This window comes from Sceloporus occidentalis, unplaced genomic scaffold (assembly GCF_023333645.1).
Source record: "Sceloporus occidentalis isolate IW3139 unplaced genomic scaffold, rSceOcc1.0.p SCAF_222, whole genome shotgun sequence".
In the NCBI taxonomy this organism is placed as follows: domain Eukaryota; kingdom Metazoa; phylum Chordata; class Lepidosauria; order Squamata; family Phrynosomatidae; genus Sceloporus; species Sceloporus occidentalis.
In genome coordinates, this window is record NW_028317202.1 from 202853 (window position 1) to 224597 (window position 21745).

The 21745-nt window shown below is 38.4% G+C and overlaps 1 protein-coding gene across 1 annotated transcript; it reads left to right on the forward strand.

Annotated features, from left to right (window-relative positions):
- Window positions 1-392: 392 nt before the first annotated feature.
- Window positions 393-20719, forward strand: LOC149276971 (presenilin-associated rhomboid-like protein, mitochondrial). The gene is made up of 13 exons (XM_089503192.1): window positions 393-416; window positions 1165-1366; window positions 1491-1605; window positions 10093-10140; window positions 12139-12325; window positions 12735-12875; window positions 13964-14012; window positions 14108-14203; window positions 18515-18664; window positions 19046-19116; window positions 19370-19471; window positions 19625-19722; window positions 20614-20719. Exons 1-13 carry the CDS (start codon window positions 393-395, stop codon window positions 20717-20719), a joined length of 1389 nt encoding a protein of 462 aa, XP_089359318.1.
- Window positions 20720-21745: the final 1026 nt, after the last annotated feature.

Below are 21745 nucleotides of genomic sequence, written 5' to 3' on the forward strand. Positions count from 1 at the left end.
GCCCATTTGTGACCATGTGACAGTCCATGCGTTCACCTGGTTGAACGATATAATGTGTCTCTCCTTCATTTAATGCTTCTTGTTTTCCCATAGTTCTTGAATTCAAGGATCTGCTGTCGGACCTAATGAGAAATACATAATAAAATAATTAATAATTATTGGATACGAAGGCAACAACAATACTACCTAAGGAGAAAATTGTGGTGTACTAAGCTAAATCTTAAAAACGATTAAGATGATGGTAAAATATAGTTTTTGAGTAATAACCTTTGCCCTCCTCTCCCTGTCTGGCTCCGCCGCTTTATGTGCTAGTGATTCATTCCAGACCGTCTCAATCAGATCCTGTATTGATCCCTTTCCCAGACATGCAACAAGTGTATACACACGTAAACATGACCGGGAGTGAAAAAGCCAGAGTAAGCAGTTCTGTCCAAATCGTATACCATTAGCATGTAGAGCAAAGAAACACAGAAACGTGCATTTGTAAATATTACAAGTGCGAACCCTCAACCATCATACTTTATAAGCTTTTCACTGTGAATCTACCAACGACTACAGTGACCATGGAAACAGAATTCAGCAGCAGTTAAAAATCATTTGTCCCATCTCGTTTGCCCATTAGATTCCGGATAGCTTTATGCCTATGCATGTTTTAAAGTCCCTCACAATAATAACCTTTACCACTTCTGATGGCAGGCCGTTCCCTTTATCTACTAACCGCTCAGTAAAGTAAAAAATTATCCTTTGACCGGAAGACACGTGAAAATACTGCGCTGATTTAATTCAAATCAACAATACATTTTCCAAATGTGTCCTGGGTTTCAGGGGAAGTCTACTCGCCCTAGTGTGAACAGAGACAGCAGTCCCGTATATCTCACTACTGCACTACACCCATCCAGCATGGGATTCTGTACATTGTACTAGGCATGAAGGCAATCAATTATTGCTAACATTAATTCTAATTCTCACTGCAAGCTACCAGAATTTGCATTAAGACTTCAAAAAGAATCACTCCATTTCTGATCTACTTGTGATTAAGTTATGGCTCAAGTCCCTGCTTTAAGGTGATTTTACTTAAAATACCTTTGATCGTTAACATGTGAGGGCACCTATATACACATATCTCAAAACATGTAATAGGCTCATATTTTACCAACGTTTTAGAGCCAACTCTGGCAGAGGATTCACAGAACTCTTCACAAAATCATTGCCAGTGGCCGTGGTGAAGAAAATGTAAAGATTATTTATGACAGTAAATGTAACCAGCTGCAGATTTTGAACAAAGTGCTCAGAAGAGCTCACAGCGTGGAGAGCCTGAAGGAGACACACAGACCACTCAACAATCTTCAAGCCAGCGACATTCACAGTCAGCGCAGGCACTGCCGGCTCCAACAATAAATTACTATACAACAACCATCACAACAATATTATGCTGCTTATCAAAAGCCCACAAAATACCAAATCGTTAACTACAATGTTTCTGTTTGTAGCCTACCTGGAACGGGAGGACTTTGCTGGTGAAGCAAGGCGCAGGAGCCGTGCGGCTGTATATGCAAGGAATGAAAGGAAGCCAGTTACCTGTCTGTACCTGAGGGGTGGGGTGGGGTGAGGGAATGTGGGACAGGAAGCGGGTGGTACTACGCATACAACTCAATTCACATTTTAATAAACAAACACATGCACAAAAAGAGACATTCGCAATCAGAGCACAGCCTTAATCATACATTGTGCACCCGAGAGTAGGCTCTTTAGCTGCCTTTGGACTTTCTGCACGCATGAAGTATCACCGATTACCTGCTGGGCAGCATTTTGGAAAACGGCAGCCTGCTATAAGATTAATAAATACATCAAATTCTAAGATTATTTCACAATTAGAGGCCGATGGAAAAACACGCGTTCCTTAATACCGGTACTTTTCTATATAGACATTTAGATAGACAATCCATGTATATAACTTTATGGCTAACATACAGAATGTATCGATAGGCTGTGTGTGAGCAAGTCCCTCAATGCCTTATGTATCACTTTGTCTATGACTGACAACTCGGGTTCCTCACATCCTATATATTTATAGAAGTATGATACAAACGTAAAATGCCTTTTTATCAACATTACACCACCTTGAACCCCTTCAAATAAAAGCTTTACTATAAAGTATGGATGTGAAATGAAGGGAAGTCATTTCAATGCACTGTAATGCTTAAACGTTGAATTGTGTATGAATCAACATTAACAATGAACTGCCGCGTTCATGCATTTTCATCAGTTATCAGTTCAGGCCAAGTCAGGGTTTAATGAACAGTCATTAGTCATTGTTGCTAATGCTTAACGTGAGTATCTTATTTTCGTTTACGCACTTCAGAGTATATCTATAAAGATGTCAAAATGCCTGCTTTTCTCCATAAAAAAAAAAAGTTCCATGAATTTATTTGCTTTTTTCAACCGCTCAGTGATATGGTATTATTTGTATTACTATTAATAATCATGTACACCATTATGTTAAAAAAAGTATTGATCTTATCTGCACTCAGAGTAATACTTAAGGAATATTTATGTATTATTAAGTATTATCTAACCTCTATATATGTTTTGTCATTGATGTGTTCAGGACTGGATGGTGTCAAACAGGATCACGCAGATAAGTCAAGTGTTTAAATTTCCAAAATAATTTAAAAAATAATTTCAGAGGACCCCCAAAATGTACTACGAATTGAACAATAAGGTTGCGTCATATTCAATATTTTACTAATAATGAATAGTTTCTGCTTTTCTTTTGTTTTGGGATTTTTTGGTTTCAATGTCAGGTGTTATTTTTGTCGCAAGGAAGATGGTTCCTGAGACAAAAGACAGTCCACTGTATAGTTTGTTCTTGTGAGTGGAGTGACAGGTAGCCTCATCAGCATGCAAGGAAAGTGGACTCCAGCACATACCTGGGAACTTTATACATGAGCAGACCCTAAAACACTTTAAAAATTAACCATTGTTTAGACCACATGTCGTAGTGACTTGCCAAATTATTCTAATACTGGTCATCATGGAAACCTTGAGCAACCTGCATTCAGGCACAGATATTAACCATAACATACTGGACGCAAAACCAGTCTGTAGCCTTATTTACAATCAGTTCAAAACTTAGTGAAACTGCCCCTCATTGTGCAAAAAACACAGAGACCCAAGGTCAAACCCTGAGAGCTCCCACGTATGCCCATCAGACAGACTTGCAGCGTGGTCTAGCATTTTGTTAGGCCTTTAAAGCACATACGAATCTCCAGAGCATAACTGGTGAGCAATTCCCTGACAAAGTAGTGATGATATAAATGGCGAAACGCATCAGCTTTTTAGCTCCTTGTTCTATACTCTTTGTAAATCATGCTGAGGTGTGGTGATAGTTAAGTGCTTGTCTATTTACAGTTAGTTGAGTATTACTTAGAATAGTTCTCTCTTTTTTATTATTTTCCAGTTTGTTGTAATTTGTCAATTCTAGTTTTGTCATATATAATAAATATACGGATTGGAAGAACCGCTCGTAAATTGTTTATATAAATAAAAGGTAATAATATTTTGGACTGCCCCCTCAGCACTTTCACTCGGGTTATTTTGAGTATAGGCAACTCCACAACAAACATTCAAACAGCAAGCAAGTATCCAATAACTGTTCATAGAGTACCCTTCCAGACTTTTTTAGTCTCTTCTAGTAAAGGTTACGTTTTAATATCATCACGGTAGGCACTTTCCTAAATGTACTGCTCCGTCTATGGTTTAAATACCCTTAGTATCCTTCCCTGTGGACTTCTATTATTGTATTGAGCCTTTCCTGCTAGCTCCGCATCTGAAAACAATGATTTGCTTAAAAATGCAACACTTGCATGGTCTGTAATGTTCTTGCCAGTTTTCACATTTCATTTTCAGCAGATCTACAGATTTGAGTGCATTAACCCCCTGACAAATGTGTAAATTGCCCATTGTAGCCAGGCACTGTATGTTAATTTACCTACCATATTTCATATACATTTATCCCGCTATTACATTTGTTTTAATCAGCTTTGAACAAACATAGATTAGTAAACACTGAAAATGCATGATGTATTTATTAAGCTGACCAGATTTTCAGAATGTAATTAGGTTAAAAACGTTGTGGTGGATGGGGGTGTGAAAAAAAAGTGTTATAAGAATTAAATATGTTGTATGTTTTAAATAATTATGCATTTAAAAAAAAAAGTTGTTTTGCATCTGCGTTGATTGCACAATGGTCATTTTTTTAAATAATGTCAATAAAAACAACAGAGCAAGTTGCCTTTGGGATATTTCCATAATTTTCTTAAAGGATCTGAAAGGATTTCAAGGGGCAAAAATCCAGAGACCCTAGGGCATTTCCGAAGATCAACTCATTCAAATGCCCATCTAGGGTCTTCACATTGACCATGTTTTTCGGGACACATATACATTTCATGGCAGTAGCGGTAAGTGTGCAGTGCCACCAGCCCACCAGATATTTGCCTGTTTGCCAGATGGGCTGTCTGGGCCTCCAATACAGAACTTTATATATGCCAATCAGTAACGTGTGAAATGTGTATGTGCTTTAAATCATAGCTGACCTGGTCACCCTATACTACCTATTCTATCTACCAGAATTTCTAGAAGATCAAGTGCAAGTAGTGTGGCTGAATCTGCTTATTGTAGATCTGGTGCATCTTTATTTTAATTTATTGCAAAATGCATTTTAGTGTTGGCTGCTTGATGAAATGACATTTTTGGAGCTTTTAGTGCAAAACAGACATTATTCAGTTAGATACCACAATTCACATCAGGAACTGCATGCATGTCAACGGGTATGACAATAGGATGGGTGCTGTAACTGGAGGGGCTGTAATCCTGCTCTCATATATTTTGCATCCACATCTCATGTGAACGGGGTCCAAACTTCACCTTTAAATACATGTAGCAAATGTATACTGCATTGACTACAATTACAACCTCTCCTGCCCTGCAATACGCAATCATTTTTAGCAAGCAATCCCTTTTAATGGGAAAATCTGGTCATCTTTGCCATTACTTCTCTTGAATTATTCTCAAAATTCTCTAAATTGTTATTGGACTTTGTATGTTCAAGGCAGCATTAAAATAAGTATTGAATTATACAAATATTAGACAAAACATTGTTGAATCAGGTGGTAAGCAATCTGCCACATGCGCGAAATCACTACTTTGGTAAATTTTCAAGAAAGGGTAAGAGTATTAGGGTGGCCCTGTTTAAAGAATTAAAGTTTTTTTTTGTGGGAACGTTCTGGATCACTAATACTTGTCTTTAAAAGGCGTATCCCATATGTTTGTCAACCAGGGCTGTAAATACAAGTGAGGGAATTCTTTTGCTAGAACAAACCTCTACCCCTTATCAGCAGATGGCTGTTATTTATTTAGACAAGCAGTATCCTAGGTGACTGAAAGAGTACTTGTTCCTCCACCCCTTCCTAAACATTCCAAAGGGTTCATCTGCCAAATATTTCCCCTAAAGCATGTTCCAAATACAATCCGCTAATTAAGAGATACTCCTTACTGTTGTTGTAGACCATATCTTTTAGTGAGAACCGTTCTACTTGACCCCCCACATCCTGTGTCCAAAGCAACCGATACTCAACACAAGAGCGCTAAGTTTCATCCTAAAATTGATCAATAAAGTGCACCAAAAAAGAAACCCAGCTATCTCTGTGTCTATCTCGGTGTCTTTTTCCTACTAGAATAAATATCCTGATTCGGAGTTCTAGGTAATACACTATTCCAGCATGAACAGTTCTACAGTTAAGTAAAGGTGTTCTGCAAGAGGAGGTGCGCGGGTGAGGGTGGAACCAGCAGATTTCTGTTGATCTTTGGATTTGATGGGAGTATTCACACCCACGAAAGGGTGTCAGCACTGGACAAGCTTGTCTGTCAGGGGAAGGGTTGTGGGAACAGGGGTAAGTTTTGGGAGGGTAACCGACTCTCTGCATCTTATTATGCCACTGGTCAAATCCAAAGCATCAGGGATTCTAAAACTGAAATTCCAGGGTATAAAACCTGTTTTTTAACGTATGTATAAATAACCTTAAAATCTGCCTCTTTTTTTTTTACTAAACAGCTTCCTGTTCAATTATCAGCATCACTTACAATAAAACGTTTTGGGTTAGCTAGAAACAAAAAACCCCCACTTTAGATTAGGAAAATGACCGAATTTTCATTAGCTAATGCCACATCTGCTGATATATGACTAATATATACGATATGTGGTATATATAATGTGTATTATTAGCTATCATCTCCCATTGCATTTATCCTGCCTTTCCTTACAATTGAAACCACAAGTTACTTTCTAAATACAAATAATCCAGACCTCTGAGATGGCAGAAGTTCATGAATTTACAGAAACTGGGTCACTTAAACCAGCTTTGTTGTCATTTTCCAAAAATAAATGTAAACATTGTATAACACGTTAAAGAAAAGTGTTGATTGTTACATACCTTGACAAAAAGGTTATATCCCCTGGATGCCTTATCCAGTTAAAATGTGTGACTGTCCTCCAGCTTTAGGGACATCTGTCCTGGTAATACCCCCCTCTGTGCTGAGGGTGGGACAATTCAACAATAGGATTCCTTCACCCCACGGATTAACCCATGAGATCCTTTCCTTTGTTATTAGACCACTTGTACGACTGTAGTACTGGAAAATATTGTCTGACCCAAAGTGTAATGCTTTCCTAAAAGTAAAGGACGTATACATATGATTGGGTATACTAGGGGAACTGGATTCTCAGCCAATGTAGGCCCAACTCTAGAACAATTTACTGGAATACTATCACTTAAAAAATAAATAAAAAAAAGAGTAGTTGAATTTGACCAAGTCAGTAAAACAGTAAAATGTGCATTTCTTCAGTCTGCACAACCATGATACTAATAAAACAGTGAGATTTATTTCATTATATATATATATATATATATATATATATATATATATATACACCGATATAAGCGTACTTAAAGTACATAATGGGGGGTAAGGTGGAAATCACATGCCTAAGGCAACATGGGATGTCAATCAAACTCTGAATACAGTGCAACAAAGCCTGCACAGAATGTGGTTAGCAAATACAAAGGAATGCAAAAAACACAGTAATGCTGAAAGAACTGAGAACATCAACACCAAATGCATAGTGCATTGCTAGAAGATAGAAGGAAATGCAGTTTTAGATGAAAAGGAAAGAGTGGTGCTTTGAAGTATTCTGCTATTAACGTGAAATAGTGTTCCAGAATGGCTTGGACCCCGTGTATCCAAGGCCTGCTGGTCCTATCTAGTGTTACTTTTTTTTTTTTTTTACTAGGCTAAAAACTAGAAATCATTAATGACACAAAATTTAATATATAACAAACTACCAACTTTCAGCTCTAAAATAAACAGCAATTGGAAAGCAAGTTTCCCTACCAATGAAAATGGGTAATTCTCCTTTCATGCAGCTGGGAAGTTGCTGCATGGCTAGAGACCCTTCCCCCAGCCACGGACAGGGGGTTAGGGAGTTCTAGGAGTAGCTCTCAATCTCCCCCCAGGCTCTTAACACCCACCTGGAACTGAACACATTGTGAAGTGGCATAAAACACTATTTGGTTAGGGATACTACAGCGGACAAAAAAGTAAACTGCAACCAGCAAAGAAACATATGTATTGGGGAAAAACAAATCATTTTAACACAAACAGCAATAAAAATTTAAAATCCTGCCACGGTCTCCCAAGAAATATACATAAAATCCACATATAAATGAACAGTAAAATGTTTGTGATTCTAGTACCTCCCATATAGGATCATATGGGCAAAATGATCTACATGCCCCATTAGAGATTCAATAACCATAATGTAAAAATAAAAAATCCTTATGCATTTTCGCTGCTGTTCAGGCAGCCAACCTAAACCCATAATGAAAGGCAGGTATTATGAGTACCAGTGATGGTTATCCATTCATACAGCCAATCTGCCTGTAGCTGTAGATAAGAAGAGAGGCAAGGCATTTCTCACTCCTCTATCACATTGAGTTTGGATCTCAGATGTTTGAGCAGGTCCATAATGGCTACCATGAGCCCTGGTGACACGTGGATGTCTTATCGCATCACACATAGTAACTTATACTGTTCATGTAACAGTTATTAAATAGGCAATACACCCCAACTCACAAAAATCAGGTGGCCCTCAGTTACGTTTTACTAATATACAAACATGGCGTGCTCAAGGGGGTTCAGCGGGTGCACTGCACCCAGGCACCTCTGTAACAAAGGCAACCCGCATGGTTATATAACATACGTTGAGAAGGTGAAAGCAATTATATTCATTAAAAGGGCACATGATGGCTGTTGGGTCTCTTTAATTATGTAAAACGTTGCTTCATTGGTCATTTTTGCCAAGAATACTTGTCATGTGACACGACAGCGGGCATATCTAGGAACTTCCAAGGGTGGGCTACCAGGAACTCTCCTTCTTCTGGGGAGCTGCTTCATGAAGGAACAGGGGCTAACTGCATGTGGAGGCAGGGCTAGCCATGGACGGGACAGGGCTAGCCTCAGGCAGTCTGCAGGAGCCAGACAGTGTGGGCTGGCTAACATACTATTTCCCTGCCCAGAGAAAGAGGAAACTGACACAAAAAATCAGAGAGTTCCCAACTATGCTAATAGGTTGTTGCCATAGAACATGAAAAGTCTTCTTAAATATGTCGGTGTTGGTACTTAAAAGGAAATAAAGGTCCTCAATACCTTTCTGTCTTTAAAAAATCATTCAATATAACCATAGAATATGTTACAGAAAAATATATTAATAATGTAATGTAGTGTTTTTCAATTACCCACACAATCTATTCTCTTCTATGGGATATAACGTGCTTCTTTACAGTTGTATAATAATGTTTGACACGCAGTCCATCAGTATTAACACATGTATAGACATGCTAAACCTAGAACTGAACGTGTGTCCTGATAACAGTTGCACCTGGCATGTTCCAAGTCAGTTACATTGAAAGAGGTTCTATATGACCTCTCTCAATGTAAAGATGCTTGTAATGGTATAATGTAATAGTATTTTATATAATAAATGTATAGATTATATTAATTTTGCATGAATATAAACCAAATAATAAACCAATTTTACATTGTAGATTTTGGACACATAAGGACTTGACTTACAAAGTACCATGTCTTCCAGCTACGATGTCTTTAGCTATACATTATTGTATGAAGATACGAGAGTATGCAGGCACGTATCAGAGAGGGCTTCACCAATCAATAACCAGGTTACTGTTTAACTTTATAGATGCTAATTTAATCAGTTAAAGGTTATATTTAAAATTAAAATGTGTAATAATTGACACAAGTGTACACAAAAACACTGATATCAGTGTTCAAACAAAAACAAGCTTTTTGTGGCTTTGAGAAGATGAGCAGTCTACAGCATGTAATCAGCAGCTAAATCTGAACAGTGATCTAATATGTTAGAAAACAGGGGACACTCACGCCTTCATTTGCAGTTAACCCTGGGTCAGGACTAGGGTTTTTTATTTGTGATTGTACCACATGTTTGTTAAATGATGACTCCTGCTTTTCCATATTTGATGTACCCACAAAAATTATACATTTTTCTGTTCAGGTATGGCCTTCTTATAAATTACTAGAAATACCTAAAACATAATTATTAGTGACAATAAGGTAAAAATAAATATACTAAAATAGAATTATATATATATATATATATATATATATATATATATATGCAATATGTCTAGAAATTCACAGCTGAACAATGACCCAATGTATGTTTGGCAGCATCCAGTGATAACAGTAATACCCCACATATATATATTTATATGTTCAAGAGCGTCACATCCATACATTACATGGTGCCCTATATTATACATGTATTAATACTACTAAGTTAAGGATGTAGTGATTTTGTTGCAGTATTTGAGCATCTCTCCTATACATTTTGGATGCCAGTGTCGTTATGTTGACATCACTAAGCTCCAAATAAATTTCATTTTTTTTTATATTTGATTTTTTCCCCCATCATTTTTATTCTTCATTGTTTGGAAGGGGGGGAAACTTTGTTGAGATTGTCCTAATAGGCGCAAACAGGTCAGTGCATGTGATTTTAATGGTCCCTTTAAATTTCCAAAACCCACATGCATCTGCCTCTTCTCCCGACCTCCAAGCTCCTTAGCGTGTAGATAGACGTGTTTGGTGGCTCACGCAAGAGTTCTAGGGGATCTAGATGTACAGTCTGGTACATATGTGGAAGATGTCCTCCCATTGAGCGCTTCCTTGCCACTGACTGGCTTCATGCAGCCAACAGTGGTCCTAATGTTGGCCTATGTACCTTAGTACTATGTACTTTAACCCCTTCAGTAGACTATAGTTTTTCGGCTATTGACAGCCTGGACTGGACAAGCACCGGTGCACTAAGTAAGTCATTATAAGTAATGCGAGCACCCACCAGAAGGTCATTGCAGGACACTTTCTAAACCCTGCTGGGATCTCCAATTGCTCCCCCTGCTTGCTGATCAAACACATTGCAAAACATTATTTAGCAGTGCCCTTACGAAAAAATTACTGCAGTTTTTCTGAAGTAATACTGCAGTTTTTGGACATGAAAAAACTGCAATACTGCACTTTTACTGCAGTATTACTGCACATTTACTGCATTTGTACTTCACTGTACTGCAGTTTTACTGCAGTTATTTTTGTAAGGAAGTACAAATGCAATAAAGCTGCAGTACATTGAAGTACAACCGTAGGTTTGCAATATAAAAAAAAAAGTGCAGTAAATGTGCAGTAAAACTGAGGCCATTTTGTACAGGCACGCACGCTTCCACTTTATTAAGTTCTACACAGTAGTTATTTTTTTCTGCACATTTCTTCATGACGCCATGTAACATCACTAAGGTTTTAATGGGTAAACAGCATTTTTTTAAATGATTTAGGACCCTAAAATTGTCATTGGGGAACAGTGGGGTATAAATTAGGTAAGGTGCACAATAGTCTTGATTTGAAAATTGCAGGATAGCAATTTAAAGCAGACCTGCTGTATACATTTGGTTACTATATTATATATATATATATATGCGCACACACAAAATGTGATTAATATTTTCAGTGATCCAACCGAGCTATACTGGGAGTTGATTAGCAACTTGCTCTTAAAAAGTGAAAAATTTACATATTGTTCTTCAACTACAGCACTTTACATGTCAGTTTCCAATCCATGCATATGCGATCTCCCTTTAAACAGAGATGGCTGTGGGAAAATAATCGCCCAATACATCCACGTTCTCATAAATACCTCGGATCTCGACTAAAACTATCTACAACTGAAACCGAATCTCTGTATTCACAACTACTATTAAATCAGGGCATCATAGCCACATTCGTACTGGGCGCTGCAGTGGTCATACTTAAACGGTTCGCCCTCGCTGCTTCTTTACGCTGCTTACGTATAGCGGAAAGGGAGGAGTCTGCGAAGACGCGTCTGGTGAATTGGGTTCCGTGCTGTGAACTGTCAGAGTTAACAAGGCCTGATCTTTAAGCCGTCACCTAAGAGACCTTTAGTGTTGAGTTGTAACCCCCTCTCATATCAGTGAGTGGTTGTCTTTTTTATTATAAATAATTGTTTAACGTTTATGACACTTGGTGAATGTATATCACAATTGCATCACTTTTTTTTTTCCATGTTTTCACTTTGTTTTTATTTATTGTTATACTGTACTTTGTTTATCCTTTGCTGTTTCAGGAGATAAAGAATATGAATCACGAAAAGAAATTCTGAAAGTATATTATCGTTCTCAGATTACCAAAATGACATCTGCATGCTGGACACTAAGAGCTTGTACAGGGAGAAGCTGGTGTCAAGGACGAAGGTATATATTTAAATATGCATGGAGAGTAATTATGTAGCTGTTTGATATTCTTATTGTGACTGATGGGAATTACAGTGCGAATTTTAACCCATATAGTCTGTGATAGGATGTCTTTAGCTTTATATGGATATGTGTGAGGTGCTTGGTGCTGTTCTGTTTTTATTTGGTATTATGCAAAGCATTTTATATGCTGGCTAATGCTCTTTATTTTTTATTTTTTGTGTAGACTTTTTATAGAACAAAGGAATGGGTTCAGGAAAGCCCCAAAGAAACCTGAGAGGGGAGAAGCTGAGGTTCGGGGGAGTCCTGAGACAATGAGGAGTAGCTTTACACCGCCATTGGCAGAACCAATATCTCCGGCACGTTCTCACATTCTGAAGCAACTTTACAAACCTTTTATCTTCACTGTCGGGGTATGCTTTCTTGATCCCTGTATGCATCATCAGTTGACAGATTATATTATTATTGACACACACACTTTTTATATATCCGTCTAACTTTTGGAAGCCTGACAAGTCACTGAGCTGGTAGAAGAGAGGTACCAGTGTGATAAGAATGATCAATTTGCTTGACCTTCACTTCAGTCAGCATAATAAACAGTGCTGGTTGGATCGTAGAGAAAGTTTAAGGCAACACTAATTTTTTATTTTATTTTATAACATCACATGTGCTCAGTACCAAAAATGCCATATTCATGTTAGACATCCTAATATAATATGTAGATACACAAAAACAAAACGCCATAAAAAGTGCATGGGTACATTGACTTCTTCCACATATGTAGAATAAACAAATGAGACCCGCTTAATAGTCTATATTCAGTTCTCAGGCTGCTCTTTTGGTGTTGCTGCTATATGGCAGTATGAATCTTTAAAATCGCGAATGAGGAATTACCTGGATGATATTCGAGCAGATTGGCTGGAGAAGTTACGGCCGCAGAAGCAAGGAGAATTTAGGAAGCAGGTATGGACGACTGCAGACCTTCAATGTCATTTGCTAGAACTTCACTTAATTGACCCTTTCATCTGTCAAATGTTATTATAAAAGGCTGTCACATCCCAGATTACCCTGGGATATTTTTTTTTTTTTCGGTCTTTCTTTCTTTATGCGTGTCTATAATTTATCAAAGGTGTTTTGATGTGTTCTGTTCAATTTAGTATTTATATAAAAACCGTTGTTCTGTATGTTGCTGTGCTATAGGAGATAGTTGTCATCTTGGTGCGTTGCTGCCTCGGATTCATACATCATACAGTTGTAAACAATCTCTAGACCGTACGATGATGTGTAGTCTGCGAAAATAGACTGACAGTTGGCTTCAAATAAAATCTTCACTGAGGCTTAATGAAATACCCTGGCCATGCCTTTGGCAGATGTCAGAGCAGGATGATTTATTGGTATAACTTTAAACTTTCACTGTTGGATTCAATTATGGGTTTATCTCAGATTTGACAGCTCCTCTTATTTTATATAGCGCCATCAAATTCCGTAGCGCTGTACAATGGGTAGACAGGAAACAACAAGTAGTATGTAACATAACAAATTGACAGAGACAACAGGTGAGGAGGGCCCTGCTCAAACGAGTTTACAATCTAGAGGGATTCTAGATCTGTGTTCCACATTGTGTGAGACAACATGTCTAACGTTCCACCCACTTTAGTAAAATATGCATGTGTTAACGAGATAACATTAAAGAGGCAGTAGTGTGTGTCGTTTGTGCATCGTTTAATGACTCAACGTTGTTGTAGGACAGCATCGTTTATCTAGTGTCTGTGCTACAGTTATTCAGGATTTCCTTATATAATCATGGCTAGATCACAGCATACCTGTCATGCTACAAAGCCTTGCAATCTTGCACTTGGCACTCTGCAAACAATGTTAAGAAACTGTTCTAAACGATACGTCACTATTTCATACTACCTAAAGGTGTGCCCTTAAGAATTGGCTTTAATGAGTCTTTTTGCTGGCCATTGAAAAAAGAAAAATGTCTGCCATTGTGTTGCAGGCGTCTTCTGTCAGAGACATTAACATCGGGTGTGCATGTGTCCCTGTAGGTGAATGAGTGGTGGAACAGTCTCAGTGATGGACAGAAGACCGTATCGGGTAAGGATCATGTGTTACTGCTTGAAACAACATGCTAAGAACAGTTATGTTGTCGGTTAGATTAGTACACTGTAATTTTTAATCTCTCATTACAGGTATTGTTGCTGCCAATATACTGGTATTCTGCCTCTGGAGAGTGCCTTCCCTGCAACGCACAATGATCCGATACTTTACATCTAATCCTGCTTCTCGTAAGTATAGTTTAATTTTAGTGGATTGTTATGAACATGTATGCGGGTATGTTATAAAACTACCAAACTATCATGTGAATTGGGGTAATACAGCAAGACCAATGCAAGACAATTGGGAAGCCATTGTGTGTAAAAATGTTACACCTAACAGTTTAACTTGAGTATCCATTATATTTTTCTACATCCTACATCCATTATATTTTTTCTACATCCTAAATTCAACTAAAAATGTCAAACTATTTTCTAGACATTTGTTTAACAGCAAGTTAAATACCATATTTGCTCAATTATAACACGAGGTTTTTTTCAGAGCAAATGCTTTGAAAAATACCCCTCGTTTTATAAACCTCAAATAGGTCTGACTATGAGACGACTAAGATCCAGATCCCCCGCAGCTGCAGGGGACCTGGATCCTCCTGTCTCACCACCCCACTTACCGGTACTTCTGAGTCCCCGGTGTGTGGCTGGGGCAGCGTGTAGATGTCTACGCGATTCGTGTAGACAACTTCCGCTGCAGCAGGAAGGAGGTGTGGCTAGCAGCGGGGGTTGTCTGCGTCCATCGCGCAGACCTTCCCTGACTGTCAGAGATCACCGGTGCGGGGAACTCTGATCTCAGAGTCGGGGAAGGTCTGCGCGATGGACGCAGACAACCCCCGCTGCTAGCCACGCCTCCTTCCGGCTGCAGCGTAAGTGCGTGGGATCTACACGCTGCCCCGGCTACATGACAGGGAAGTCAGAAGCGCCGGTAAGTCTGGGGGGGGGAGTGTTAAATGGGGGGCACAAGGCATTTCTGGAGGCAGAGTGCTCTGTGAAATGCCTTTTAACCCCCTTAATGCCACTCTGCCTCCAGAAATGCCTTTTTAACCCTCTATACGCCACTCTGCCTCCTGAATGCCTTAAACCTCCCTATATGCCACTCTTCCCCATAATATGCCTTTTAACCCTCTAAATGCCAGAGTGGCATATAGGGGTATAAGGCATTTCTGGAGGCAGAGTGGCACATAGGGGGTCAAAAGGCATATCATGGGGCACAGTGGCATATAGGGTTAAAAGGCATATCATGGGGCACAGTGGCATTTAGAGGGTTAAAAGGCATATCATGGGGCACAGTGGCATATAGGGGGTATAAGGCATTTCTGGGGCAGATGTGCATAACTGGGGGGCAGGTTGGAAAATAGAAGGAAAGAAAACTAAAATATTTTTCTCAATCATAGCTTTTATTAAAAAAAAAATAGTTTAGATGAATTAACATTTACTTGTAAAACTTTTTTCCTATAGGGTCTTCTTATATTAAGGCTTTTTCTTTTTTTCTTAAATTAATATTCAGATTTGGGGGGTCGTCTTATAATCGAGCAAATACGGTACTCATAAATATTTTATAAACTCCCTAAACAGAGGGGAAAAAAGCTTTGTCTATTGCGTATTCCTGACCTTAGGAGGTACTATTACAACCTTCCAAAGTGGCCTCAATGCCGGCTCTGTTGATGTACGGGAGTTCAGACTGTCCTCTGTCAGCAGCCACCAGCAATGGCTCTAAATGACAGATTAGGCGTAACAGCACTTGGTGTGAGTGCTCTCAAGAGATATAAACAGAACTTACCACCATAGGCCAAAGGTTTTTAAAAGAAGATAGTGTTTTCTGTTGGGGAGCGTTGAGAAACATAAAAACTATGCGTGTGTCATAGCAGTGGTCGAAGAAATCGGTAAAAAAGCGATATTTATAAAAGGCAGCATATAAGCAAAATGCATTCCTGTATCTTTTCAAGTTTCAGAAACTACTTGAAAGAACAGTTCACCCTTTTTCAAAGTGTGTGTTATGTTGGAAATTAAAGTTAAAGCCCTCCTGGCCAATCCAGACTTACCTTGTTCTCCAAATTTTGAGGAGGCTGGGTCAAGTTGCGTTGCATGACCTCACGGTAGTTGGGTGTGAAAGCTGCATTTAAAACATTTAGCATAAGTGAGTTGTGTGTGGGTATGTTTAGGTTTCTGCTTGTGTGTGTCTGGGTATGTTGGTGCGTTTGTGTGTGTCTGGGTATGATAATGGTTGTGTGTCTGGGTATGTTAGTGTGAGTGTCTGGCTTTGTGTGTGCTAGTGTTGAGTGCTTGGTTGCGTTAGTATGGGTGTATTAGTGTGAGTCTGGGAGAATGTGTGTGAGTATCCAAGTGCAAGTTGTGTGGCTATGGTAGTATGTGTGTTAGTGTGAACATGGGTATGTTAGTGTCTGTGTGCACGTGAGTTAATGTGTTGGTGTGAGTGCCCCTCCCAAAGTCAGGCTCTGGATCCACCACTGGCACACTCCTAGGGTATGGGCGAATATTTACATGATATATCCTTTGTTTCCATCTATTAACCCCTTAATGACCTTTGCCGGTTCAGGACCGTCATGACATAACGGTCACTAAATGACCTTTGACGGTCCTGAACCGTCAAAAAATTAAATAAGCTTAGAAAGTGATCAACGATCACTTTCTTCGCTTAAACGGCGTTACTGTAATGCCTCGATGACGAGGCATTCAGCAAGGCCGAGATCGGCATCGGGGGCCATGTCTGGCCCCTCCCCGGGGCGTCAACAGCCGCCATACATTGTATTTAAAAGCGTTTAGGAGGCGATCAACGATCACCTCCTAAACTTAAATGGTGTCGCTGGAATGCCTCGATCAGGAGGCATCCAGCGACACCAAACACTTACCTCTGGGTGGGCTGTGACCACTCCGGAGAGCGGTCACAGCCGCAGCTGCCGGTGTTCTTCGCCATCAGCAAGATGGCGGCCGCCCTGTAAAAAAAAAACAATCAAGTTTTAAAAGTTCGCTAGATGGTCTCCAGACCCTCTAGAGAACTCTGGCTCCACTTGCAGGTTGAATACAGGTACTGCATTCAACCATGCAAGTCAATGGAGCCCAGCTTTCTAATCACAATGTGATTAGTAAAATATTCAAAAAATAAAAATGGAAAAAATAAAAAAATGTGATAACATTTAAAAATAATTATGCAGTGATGTCACTAGATGAACCATCCAGTACCAGCAAAATGTGTAAAAAAAAAAATATAAAAAAAAAAGTATTAAAAAAATAAAATAAAAAAAATAGTTTATTATTTTGAGCAAGTGCTAAAATTTCTCAAAAATCTCAACAAAGAGTTAAAATAAAAGCACTTCAAATACCCAATATATACCCAATGTCTAATATAAAAAAAAAATGGCTGATGGGGTAAATTGGAGTGGCCGAGCTCAAAGATAGGGCATAGGTACAAACTTTCCAAAATGGAGAAAAAAAGCGCACTTCCCAAATGTGGCATTTTAAATCTCAAACAACACGACAAACCCATGCATGTCGGGTATCACTGCACTCAGGAGATGTTCCTGAACACACATTGGGGTGTTGTTTGACAGTGACATATACCAGGACCTGTATATCTATAACTAAAGTACAATTTGTGTGGAAAAAAAATAAATAAATAAAAATACTATTACAAAGTTTGACAAAGTGTAGTTGTATAATTGGTGCATGGAAAGGGTTAAAATAACAGCATTTGGAATACCCTGGGGTGTCTAGTTTTCAAAAATATATGGTTTGAATGGGTTAAATTGAGTTAACCGGCTTCAAAGATGTTCCACAGAGGAGATGGAGGCAGACTGACCAGATTTGTTAAAAAAGATTTGGAAATCATAAAACGCTGCTTGTACTTATTGCCCTATAACTTACAAAAAACAGCAAAAAAACATAAAAACATTGGGTATTTCTAAACTCAGGACAAGTAGTAGAATCTATTTAGCTAGTTTTTTTACTTGCTTTTTTAGGTGAGTAAAAGATTTTTCAAATAAAAGTCATAAAATGTGTTTTTTTTTCAATTTTTCACCATGTTTTTTTAATTTTTTTTTATAGTAAATAAGATGATACCTTCTTGTCCTGAAAAAAACAATATATAACTTATGTGGGTACACTAAATGGGTGAGGAGAAAATTACAGCTGAACACAAGCACCACAAAAGTGTCAAAACAGCCTCGGTCCCACAGGGTACAAAACGAAAAATGAGCCCGGTCCTTAAGGGGTTAAAAGGGTTACATATTGTACATAGATACATATTTTGTTTTGCTAATGGCTATATTTTGTGTCAGTGTCATTTTATAGCTAATCTGATGGATCTATATAAAATAAAAAAAGAAATGTCCATTTATCCTGTCTTGCTGTTTAGCCCATCTGTGGCTTTGTTTTATATTTTGCCTTGCCCTGTCTTCCTCCCCTTCCACCAAGTTAAATAAGTTTCAATGTTTTATGTTGAATTTTATATATAGTATTTCTGTTTTTCCCCAGGTTCCCTCTGCCTTCCCATGGTTCTCTCAACTTTCAGTCACTTCTCACTGTTCCATATGGCAGCAAATATGTATGTGCTGTGGAGCTTCTCATCAAGCATTGTTTCCATGCTGGGTCCAGAACAGTTTCTGGCTGTGTACATGTCTGCAGGTGAGGCTTAGATCACCATCAGTATTATTATAAAAAAAAATAACCCAGTATTTGTATTTATTTTAGTGTTTATGATTAGCAGGGAACTTTGTTTCTCCCAAAACCTGTAGATGTTTTTCTGATGACATATTAAACAGTTTGCACAACATTCCTCTCGGACACATTATTTCTAAAATTAGTTTTTGTAAAAATGTGTTTTTGATGTAATTATCAAGTTAATGCATATATTTCAGATAGGTGTGTGGGGTTTTTTTTTTTTGTGTACGGGTTGAAATACACAGGCGGTTTGGAGCCTGAATATTTGCGCCCATCCTGTAAAAATGAATTGCAAGATTAAGGTTGTAAAATGATATTCATATATTTTCCTTTTTTATCTTATAGGAGTAGTGTCAACATTCGCAAGCTACGTCTGTAAAACAGTCACAGGACGTTTTGGCCCATCATTGGGAGCAGTATGTATTTGAAAATCCAGCGCTTTATTTTTTTTTTGCTTACATGTCACTTTGCTGTGCAAATTTAATATAGGATACATTCTGTGTCTTGAGAGTGAAGATACTTACTGTTTTTTGTATTTTGACATCTACTTGAAAGATAGCTAACGCAGCGTTTGTAACTTGTGTACTGAAACATCAGTGGTCAATGTGATAGTTGATATTAACAGTTTTTATTGTTGTGTTTTTCTTTTCTTTTAACCCTCTCTTTCAGTCTGGCGCAATAATGACTGTTCTTGCTGCGGTTTGCACCAAGATGCCTGAAGCCAAGCTAGCCATTATCTTTCTGCCTATGTTCACTTTCACTGCCGGCAGTGTATGTATATTTCCATTCATTGTTGTTGAGCAAACACAATATAACAAACCTGCTGGCGATTAAAATTGTGTGTGTGTATATATATATATATATATATATATATATATATATATATATGTGTGTGTGTGTTTTTAATCCCCAATCTAAATGCAGGCCCTCAAGGCAATCCTTGCCCTGGATTCGGCTGGTTTGATCCTAGGATGGAAGTTTTTTGACCATGCAGCACACCTTGGAGGTGCTTTATTTGGGATGTAAGTAAACACTAATTCTTATACAGAGTAAGTGTGTGTTTATGATAAGATCGGGCTGTGTGTCGGCCAGTCAGCTTCCTCCACTCCAAACTTATCCAGCCATGTTTTACTGGGGTACAGTCATGCTAGAATAAAAAAAGAGCCATCCCTAAACCATTCCCACAAAGTTGGAAACATAGCATTGTCCACAATGTGTTGGTATGTTGAAGGGGACATGCCAAGAAATCGATTCCACTTTTTGTCCTGATATTAGAAATTCCAATTTAATTTTTTTATTTTTTTTTATTTTGTGTGTGTGTGTGCAAGTTATAGGTGACACCTCTGGAGACTTTTGGAATGTTATTACATTTTTTTTATTAATATTTTTAGATTTTTATATTGCTTTATAGCAGGGGTGTCCAACCTGCTGCCCTCCAGCTGCTGCAGGACTACATCTCCCATACTTCTCAGCCGGTCCGTTAGCTGAGTATTATGGGAGATGTAGTCCTACAGCAGCTGGAGGGCCGGAGATTGGACGCCCCTGCTTTATAGGGTTCAATGACCTGTAGTACCTGTGATCAACCTGCAAGGGGAGCTCAGAGGTCTCAGGAGGGTCTGGACCCTCATGCAACCTTTTTCATCTTTTGCATATTTTTTGTGTTGATGCATTGCCTCAATATTGAGATATTCATGAACATTGGCTGAGCAAAGCATTCTTTGACCGCTTTCTAAGCTGATTTACCCCATGGTGTTCCTTCCAATTATAAGATCTGTTACTTTGCTTTGTTGAGATATTTAGTGGATATATATGTGTTTGGACATGTATAATATACATTTTATAATGCCCCCCCCTATTTTTGTGTTAAGATTGTTCCTATTTTAAAAGCCTTATATTTTATTTTTTTTTCTCAGCTGGTATGCTCTATATGGCCATGAATTTATTTGGAAGAAGAGGGAACCTCTAGTGAAAATGTGGCATGAATTTCGCAGTGGTCCTCCTAGGGGTGGTGAATCATGACAACAGTGTAAATCTGAGTTATTTTAAAGGGGACACTTTGCATTGTTGCGTGCATGAATTAACAGATTTTCCATATTAAAATAATTTTGTTGCTCTGTGATACATTAGTGTGTATTAAATTAATACATTTTAAAAGATAGGTGCTGTATACATGCAATATTAATGTTTAGGGTCGGGATGTTAAACAATATGTATTCTCCTCTAAAATATATACCGTATTTGCTCGATTATAAGACGACCCCCAAAATCAAAATATTAATTTAGGAAAAAAACAAAAAGCCTGAATATAAGACTACCCTATAGGAAAAATGTTTTACTAGTAAATATTAATTCATCTAAACTAATTTTCATATTTAATAAAAGCTATGATTGAGAAAAATATATATATTTTTTTTATTTCCTTTTATTTGCCAACCTGCCCCCCCCAGTTATGCACATCTGCCCCCAGAAATGCCTTATACCCCCCTATTTGCCACTCTGCCCCATGATGTGCCTTTTAACCCTCTATATGCCACTCTGCCTCCAGAAATGTCTTATACCCTCCTATATCCCACTGTGCCCCATGATATGCCTGGGGGGAGGCAGAGTTATGTGAGGACTGTGCTAGCTTCCTGTTCTCCTGCTGCTAATAGCTGAGACGCTGCTCGCGACCAAAGCCCGGTAAGCAGCACGGCCCCAGCAGAATGAGGTCTGATTAGAAGACGACCTCGATTATAAGACGAGGGGTATTTTTCAGAGCATTTGCTCTGGAAAAAACCTCGTCTTATAATCGAGCAAATACGGTATATATATATAATTACGCACAGTTTCTGATGGGAAAGGAAATTATGTAGTGAGGTATTTGAAAATGAGATAAAACCTTGCACAAGAGGTTACCCGCTATTAAAATAGCAGCATTTGGGCACAAAGTGTGTGACCCTCATTGTTTGTGGGGGTTTTTTTTGGGGGGGAATAGCTGGTCTAGCTTTAAACCAGTTGGTTTAAAAGAAAAATGAAATATTTTCTTAATTGAAAAATGTTGACTTT